Raw genomic sequence first — 8,809 nt, forward strand, 5'->3', positions numbered from 1 at the left:
GTCCTTTTTCTCTAGGCCACACTTTGGAAAAGACACTCAACAGTGAAAATAAAATATATTCTTACATGAAAAACTGATTTATTTCCTTTATTATCATATGCTACAAACTATATAGCATCAAAGAGATCCATTGCTTTTAGAATTTACAGATGTTCTTTCAACCAGTAATGGTTTTTGATGATCTGAATGCTTATAATAAATATTTCTGTTCATGTAAATGTTTTTAAATATTAAGCAATGCCTAACATTTTATAGCCTAGTATCTCTATGAGTACTGCTTTTGTCTACATGTGTTTAACAGTGAGAAAAACTGCAGTAAATAAAAAATATGCTTGAAAAGATTTGGGAGGGAGGGTCAAAATATTGGAGATATAATAACCACATTTTTCACAATGGCACATGGATGTCATACATAATGATAGCAGAATCTTCAAATTATCAGATATGTTCTATTACAATCAAAAGCATAAAGATCTACTTACAAAGAAACATGACCAAACAGATTTCTGAAGAAAATAAATCCAGAGAATGAATATTTTCTTTTTTTTTAGAGATAACTAATAATGCATCCACCTAATTTCAAAATTATCTTTTAAATTTTATGCAAGAAAGAGAATGGATAGGGGAAATTGTTCCTCTGTGGATGAATTCATTTTCTTGGGAATTACCAATAATCCTGGAACAAATGTAGTCCTGTTCACGACATTCCTACTTGTGTATTTCATTACTCTTCTGGCCAATCTTGGCATGATCATTTTAATTAGAGTGGACTCTCAGCTACACACACCTATGTACTTTTTTCTCAGCAATCTCTCCTTCTGTAACCTCTGCTATTCCACAGCAATTGGACCCAAGATGTTGGTGGATCTCTTAGCTGAGGAGAAGCCAATTACCATTGTTGGCTGTGCTCTGCAGTTCTTGACATTCTGTGTCTTTGCAGATTCTGAGTGTCTTCTGCTAGCAGTGATGGCCTTTGATAGGTACCAGGCCATCAGCAACCCCTTGCTGTACACAGTGAACATGTCTAGCAAGGTATGTTCCATGCTCATGGCTGGGGTTTATCTGGTGGCAATAACTGATGGTTTAATACATACAACCTTGGCATTCCGCTTGTGTTTCTGTGGGTCTAATGAGATCAACCACTTCTTTTGTGATTTGCCTCCACTCTACCTCCTGTCCTGCTCAGACATAGAAGCCAATGAACTGGCCTTATTTACTGTGTTTGGTTTCATTGAACTGAGCACTATCTCAGGAGTTCTGGTCTCTTATTGTTACATCATCTTATCAGTCCTGAAGATTCATTCTGCTGAGGGGAGGCTCAAAGCTTTCTCCACCTGCACTTCCCATCTAACCACAGTTGCCATTTTCCAGGGAACAATGCTTTTCATGTACTTTCGGCCAAGTTCTTCCTATTCCCTGGATCAAGACAAAATGACTTCATTGTTCTACACTCTTGTGATTCCCTTGCTGAACCCTTTGATTTATAGCCTCAGGAACAAAGATGTGAAAGAGGCCCTGCAAAAACTGAAAATGAAAATTTATTTCTAAACAACTGTTTCACATGAGCATGTCCTTTTATTTATAATACTTGAACTGTTTTTTTAAATCAGTAGAATGTGTATTTGTTCTAAAATTTAAGTACAATAAATGTAGTAGACCTCAAAATATTTCAAATATGAATATGTATAATGTTAATACACAGCACTTATGATCATAAAATTTTCTTGATTGTCATAATTGATCATTTATTTGGCTTTTATAGTTGTCTTTTCTTTTATTCTTCTCTCATATGTTACATCCCAAAAACAGTGTCCCCACTCTCCACTTTTTCCAGTCCTCCCCATTGCATCCTATTTCCCCTAGATCTATTTCTTTGTTTCCCTTCAATGAAAGAGCAGGTATCCTGGGTAGTTCACGCAATATTTACTTATTTCATTTTACCTATTATTTGAGTTGTGTTTCAAAGAAAATTAAATAATGTATTTCTTTAATAAATGTGCATTTCAGTGGATTCAACAAACTTTAATTGAACTTTCCAATTTTATAATACACTTCAAAATAATCTTGAAGTAAATAATGCACAGGATATTATCTAGAGAAACAGTTCTCCACCTTCCTAATGATGTGGTCCTTTAATACAGTTCATTGTGTTGTGCTGACTCCCCAACCATAAAATTATCTCTTGCTACTTCATAATTGTAATTGTGCTACTTTTATGAATCATAATTGAAATATTTTTATAGATAGAAGTTTGTCACAGGCATTGTAACCCATAGCTTGTGAAACAATGATGTAAAGAAAGCACTTAAATTCAGCCTACAGGAGAAAGTTTTTATTGACTGGAGAAGTAAAACTATGCATAATGAAGAGGTGAACTCATTATAGTCTGAAGACTTCGCAACCAGAATGTTATTTTGCTTTTACTACAATAAATGTGTTTGTTCTTGAAATTAGATATCTTTAAATGTGTGAATTTTTGCTATTGGTTTTTTTCTTGGTTTTTGTTTGCTTTAAACAGGATTTCTCTGTGTTGTGCTGACTGTCCTGGAACACACTCTGTAAACCAGGGTAGTCTTGAAGCCAGACATCTATGTGCCTTTGCCTCCTGAGATTTGCATTAAAACCATGTACCACCACCACTCAAGTCAAGTGTATGATTTTTATATACCTCATATTAACATATGTTTTTCTTAACTGTAAAAATTTCCCATTCTTATTATACCTGTTTCATTCAGTTTTTGTTTTATTTGTATTTACTATACTAAGTTAAGAATGCATATTGACATATTTTTGCATACTGAATATTCCATACTTGCTTGTGGATTTTTGTGTATGAGTTTCTCATTTTTGTATGTCCATTTGTTGCCCTTGTTCACCTAATATTTACTCAGTCTTGTAGTTAAACTTTATGGGCATAGTCCGAATCTATGGCCATAAAGCTATGTAATACCAATCAATGAAAAGGGTGCCGTGAATTTAAAAGAGAGTTAGCAGGGATAGTCGAAAGATTTTGGAGGAAGGAAATATGTGAGTATAATATTAAAAATAAAAGAAATAATTATCTTTCTAATTTCATTTAATGTTGAAGGTTGGTTAAACCATAAAAATTATGTTGAATTAAAAAGAACCTGACAAAATGGACATGAATGATGAAATTATTTCTTTTTGAAAGATTTTGATTCTTCTCCAAATATGTTCTTAGTTGAATATCATAGCCATTGTGTATAATAACCAACTTAAAGTATTATTTAATGTTATTTTCCTTCTTTAGTAAATATATCTAATGTTTCAATGTAATCACTTTTTGATCGAGGTCCAGCAGGAAAAAGCATTATCATAATATGCTGGACAAAGAAAGTGAAAACAAAGAGGAAATAAAATTTGATATTAGCTAACAAAACATTTCTTGAAAAAGTACTACATGTGGATAAAATTATACAAGTCTAGTAAGTCACAATCAAAATGCACACACACAAACATTCACACAAAAATATCTTTTAAGAAATACTATAATATTATTCGTTTATTATGTTTTCCCTAGGGCACTTAGTGATATGAACTTCCCCTGTAGCACTGCTTTCAAAGTGTCTCATAGATTTGGGTATGTTGTGACTTCATTCTCATTGAATTATAGGAAGTCTTTAATTTTTTTTTATTTCTTCTTTGACCCAGGAATGGTTCAGTTGTGCATTATTCAATTTCCATGAGTTTGTAGGGTTTCTGCAATTTGTGTTGTTGTTGAATTCTAATTTTAATGCATGGTGGTCTGATAAGATGCATGGAGTTATTCCAATTTTTTTGTAGCTACTGAGTTTTGAAATACTGCCAAGTATGTGGTCGATTTTTGAGAAGGTTCCATGTGGTGGTGAGAAGAAGGTATATTCTTTTTTATGTGGATGAAATGTTCTATAGATGACTGTTAATCCCACTTGGGTCATAACTTCTATTAGACCCTTTGCTTCTTTGTTGAGTTTCTGTTGGTAATCCTATGTAGTAATGAGAGTGGGGGTGTTGAAATCTCCCACTATAAGCTTGTGGGACTTTATATGTGATTTAAGTTTCAGTAATGTTTCTTTTACAAATGTGGATGCCTTTGTATTTGGGGCATAGATGTTCAGGATAGAAACTTCATCTTGGTGGATTTTGCCTATGATGAGTATGTAACGACCTCCTTCTTCTCTTTTGATTGATTTTATTTTAAAGTCTAATTTGTTAGATATTAGGAATGCTATCCCTGGTTGTTTCTTGGGTCCATTTGATTGGAAAATCTTTTCCCAACCTTTAACTCTCAAGTAATCTCTGTCTTTGAGGGTGAGGTGTGTTTCTTGTATGCATCAGAAGGATGGGTTCTGTCTTCGAATCCATTCTGCTAGCCTGTGTCTTTTTATGCGTGAGTTAAGGCCATTAATGTTGAGGGATATTAATGACCATTGATTGCTCATTCTTCTTTGATTTGGAATTGTTGTTGTTGGTGGAATTATGTGTGGAATTCCACCCCTTTGTTCTTTTGGCTTTGGTAGAGTGGGATTCTCTAATGCAGATGTTTTACTGGTTGTAGTTAACTTCCTTGGGTTGGATTTTTCATTCCAGAACTTTCTGTAGGGCTGGGTTAGTGGATACATATTGCTTGAATCTAGTTTTGTCATGGAATATCTTGTTTTCTCCATCCATAGTGACTGAGAACTTTGCTGGGTATAGTAGTCTGGGCTGGCATCCATGGTCTCTTAATGTTGGTAGAATATCTATCCAGGACCTTCTGGCTTTGAGAGTTTCCATGGAGAAATCAGGTGTAATTCTGATAGGTCTGCCTTTATATGTTACTTGGCCTTTTTCCTTAGCTGTTCTTAATAATCTTTCTTTATTCTGTCTATTTGGGTTCTTGATTATTATGTGGCAAGGGGACATTTTTTTTTTTGATCCACTATATTTGGTGTTCTATAAGCTTCTTTTTTATCATTTTTTATTTTAATTTTAAATAGCTTGTTTTACATGTCAATCCCAGTTCCCTCTCCCTCCCCTCCTCCCGCACTCCCCTTCCCCTCCTCCCTCCCACCCTATTGCCAAATCTTTCCACATAGGGGATATCTAGAGTCTGTCATTTTACTCTTGGTAGGGTCCAGGCACTCCCCTAAGAGTCCAGGCTGAGAGAGCATCTCTCTTTGTGCTATAGGCACACGAAGACAGTTTGTATACCAGGGATAGACACTGATCCACAGCTCAGGGCCCCATAGGTTGCCCAGGCCTTCTCACTGACACTCACATTTGGGGGGGTCCAGATCAGTCCCATGCTGGCCTCCCCACTGTCGGTCTGGGGTCCAAGAGCTCTCCCCTGTGCAGATCAGCTGTCTCTGCTGGTTTTGCCAGCCCATTCTTTGCCAATTTGCTCATCACTCCTCTCTCTCTGTCACTGGGTTCCTTGGGTTCAGTTCAGTGCTCAGTTGTGTGTTTGCCTCTGCTTCCATCAGTCACAGGATGAAGGCTCCCGGATGGTTATAGACATCAAGTTCATTATCAGGAATGGGCAAGCTAAGCAATAGTGGAGGGACCACTTCTATAAGCTTCTTGTACCTTCATTGGCATGTCTTTCTTAAGGTTGGGAAAGTTTTCTTCTGTGATTTTGATGAATGTGTTTTCTGCCCCTTTGAGGTGGTTTTCTTTACCTTCTTCTATACCCATTATTGTTAGGTTTGGTCTTTTCATGGTATCCCATATTTCCCGGATGTTTTGTGTTAAGGCTTTGTTGGACTTAAAATTTTCTTTGGTTGATGAATCCATTTCTCCTAGTGTATCTTCAACATCTGAGATTCATCTCTTGTATTCTGTTGTTAATGCTTGTATCAGTAGTACTTGACCGTTTACCCAGCTTTTCAATTTCCAGCCTTTCTCCAAATTGTGATTTTTTTATTGTCTCTATTTCAGTTTTCAACCCTTGCCCTATTTGAATTGTTTCTTGCAATTTTCAGTTTATCTTTTCGTCCATTTGCTGCATTTTATGAATTTTTTTGGTTTTTTCTTTCTTCCATTTATTGCATTTTTTGCTTGCTTTTTCTTCCATTTCTTGCATTTTTGGGTTTGCTTTCTCTTCCAGTTCTTGTATTATTTGGTTTGTTTTTCCTTCCATTTCTTGCATTTTTTGGTTTGTTTTTTTGTCCATTTCTTTGAGGTATTTTCCTATATCCTCTTTTAGGGCCTCTATCATTTTCATTAAGGTGTTTTCAAGGTCATTCTCTGCTGCTTCATTTGCATTGGAATGTTGGAGTCTTGCTGGTGTGGAGTCTCTAGAAACTGGCGGGGTCATATATTTTTTTTCTGTTGCTCAGTGTGTTTTTGTATTTTCTCTTTCCCATCTTTTCATCTAGTGGGTGCAGAAAGAGCCCCTTACTGGTCTTGTGGTTACGGGACCAGAGTTCCCTTTTGGTGGGTGCTAGCAAGTCCAGTAATCTGGTAGTTCTTCTATTCCTAGTCCTTGTTCTGGTCCCGTGCGTGGAGAAGAAGACCAGGAATCTGGGGTGCTTGGCCTCCCACCTTGTCCCCTGGTCCCTTTGCTGGAAGAGAAGACTTGGATCTGGGTTGCTCCTGCTGGGATGAGAAGCTCTGTGGCCTTCCCCAGTCACTGGGAAAATGGTAATCTTTAAAACAGTGGTGTCAGATGGGCACTTGTGTCACACATTCTTAATCCCTGTCTTTGGGAGGCAGAGGCAAATGGATCTTGAAGTTCAAGGCCACCCTGGTCCACACAGTGAGTCCCAGGACTACACAGGAAACCCCTATCTCAGGGGGAAAAATTAGCTATCTCAGGTTCCTATCTGCCAATGTAAAATAATGCCCTATTATGATGGAATTCAAAATCCTAAGAAATGCCTACATTTTTATTACAAAGTAATTCTGAAGAATATTTGGTAAGATAAGAGGCTGCAATCTATGCAATATTTCTGAGCTAATCCCCTTTATCCAAAGCATGTCTGACAAGTGTGTTAGTGTATAAATTATAATTGGTATACCCATATCCTGAGACTTTAACTCACAAAAATATGATATAAAGAGGTGATAATGATCCTTTTGTAAGTGAATTCAGCAACTGGTTTTCTCCTTATAAACAGGGAAAAAGATGTAAAAAGTTATACTGTATGAGAGGAGAATCTATTTCATTTAAAGAATTCTAAAAAATTTAAAGAATGAGATCTGTTGATTATTTTAAGTTCAATTTATTTATTCTTTGCATATTCTAGATACATTTTTTGTGATGATAGCATGCTATGTTTCTTCAAATTGTAGCTAATCTCAGATTTTTAGTATATGTCTCTCATGGTATGAATCATATGTTTTAATAAAATATATTTTATCTTGTATCAACAAGGTCTAATATAAACAAGGCTCGTAGTAAGCATTATCTCCCTGAATTTATAAGTTTGGTATTGCATTGTGTGGATTTTTGAAAATATTTATAATTGAAACAGAAGCTTAAACATGTCTAGAATTGTGTATGAGCCAATGTTCTTGTTTCACACATGTTTACATTCAAATAACATCCTCATCAGTTCTCCAGTTATAATATCTCTACATTATTTCATTTTATCTTTACCACTACCTTACGGCAAGCATTATCTGAATATTGTAGCAATTATGAATGGGTTGAAAGTTTAATGATACAATTATTCATCTATATCTGATGCCTATTACTTGTCCTTGCTACTGGAATTCTCAAGTAGAAGAATCCAAAGGAGTTTGCATGTTATTTGGCTATGTATAATACATTTCCATTTCAATATCTTACTGTAAACTTGAATTTAATGTAGCTATGTGTACATATACTATATTTTCTCCCCATGGATTATTATTGTAATATCCTGAAAAATGTTATAGTACAGATCATTTTGAAATATGTACATTTTTGTGTTTGTTCAATAGAATTGTGTTGTTTGTGTTACCTTTATTTGACCTGAACTAAGGATATCAATGATGCTAATTAGTTCTTACAGTACATATAAAAACTTATAATTAAAACTTTTGCTGAAGTTGCCATAGTATCTCTAGGGGAAAGAATCATCAAGAAATCTAATTAACAGTTGATGAATGAGTGTATCAAAGGAAGAGGCTTTTCATATATATGTCTCAGTAGCCTCTGAATGAAAATAAGGTCATCTACAAATTATTCATGTGTCACTGATGAGAACAGAAAGACTCATCTCAGGTCTGTTAGTTTCGCCCTTCATTTGTTCCTTCTTTCTTATTTATTTGGTAATCATTTATGTATGTTTAAATAATTTAGCTTTCTTAGAAAAACTGAGCAATTGTCATTGGGTAATGTGTGAGAGACTCATGCAGTTAAACATAATATATAATCTAATGGGCAATGATATCTTCCTGTTAGTACTATGTGTGTTCAAATGACTTCACTTGATATTTGTATAAACGCTTTAAAGTGAATCTATTTGTTCATATTTATTCTGAAGCAATCAGTAAATCACTTATATGAACTATGTATTGAGGAAAAATTTGCATTAGGCTTTTATAATAATGTGTTTTTAAAAATGTTTGCCTCTGCTGTTTACTGAGAATAAACAGAAGAATTTAATGAAAATTAATAAATTTAATAAAAATATTGAGCTGAGTGTGGGTGGTGCACTTCTTTAAGCCCAGGATTCCAGAGGCAGATGCAGAAGAATCTCTCTGAGTTCAAGTACAGCATGGTGTACAAAACAAGTTTTAGGACAGCCAGAGCTACACAGAGAAACCATATATACAAATGAAACTATATATATATTAAAACAAACTCTAACTTATCATTTCAATTATTCAGAAGCAGTTT

General features: G+C 35.0%; 1 protein-coding gene across 1 annotated transcript; it reads left to right on the plus strand.

Moving 5' to 3' along the window:
* The first annotated feature begins 612 nt into the window (after positions 1-612).
* On the plus strand, positions 613-1,548 carry LOC121132771 (olfactory receptor 5W2-like). The gene has a single exon (XM_040744898.1). The coding sequence runs from the start codon at positions 616-618 to the stop codon at positions 1,546-1,548; it is 933 nt and encodes a 310-aa protein (XP_040600832.1). The 5' UTR covers positions 613-615.
* The last annotated feature ends 7,261 nt before the right edge of the window (positions 1,549-8,809 follow it).

Source organism: Mesocricetus auratus, unplaced genomic scaffold, assembly GCF_017639785.1.
Source record: "Mesocricetus auratus isolate SY011 unplaced genomic scaffold, BCM_Maur_2.0 Super-Scaffold_100004, whole genome shotgun sequence".
NCBI lineage: Eukaryota > Metazoa > Chordata > Mammalia > Rodentia > Cricetidae > Mesocricetus > Mesocricetus auratus.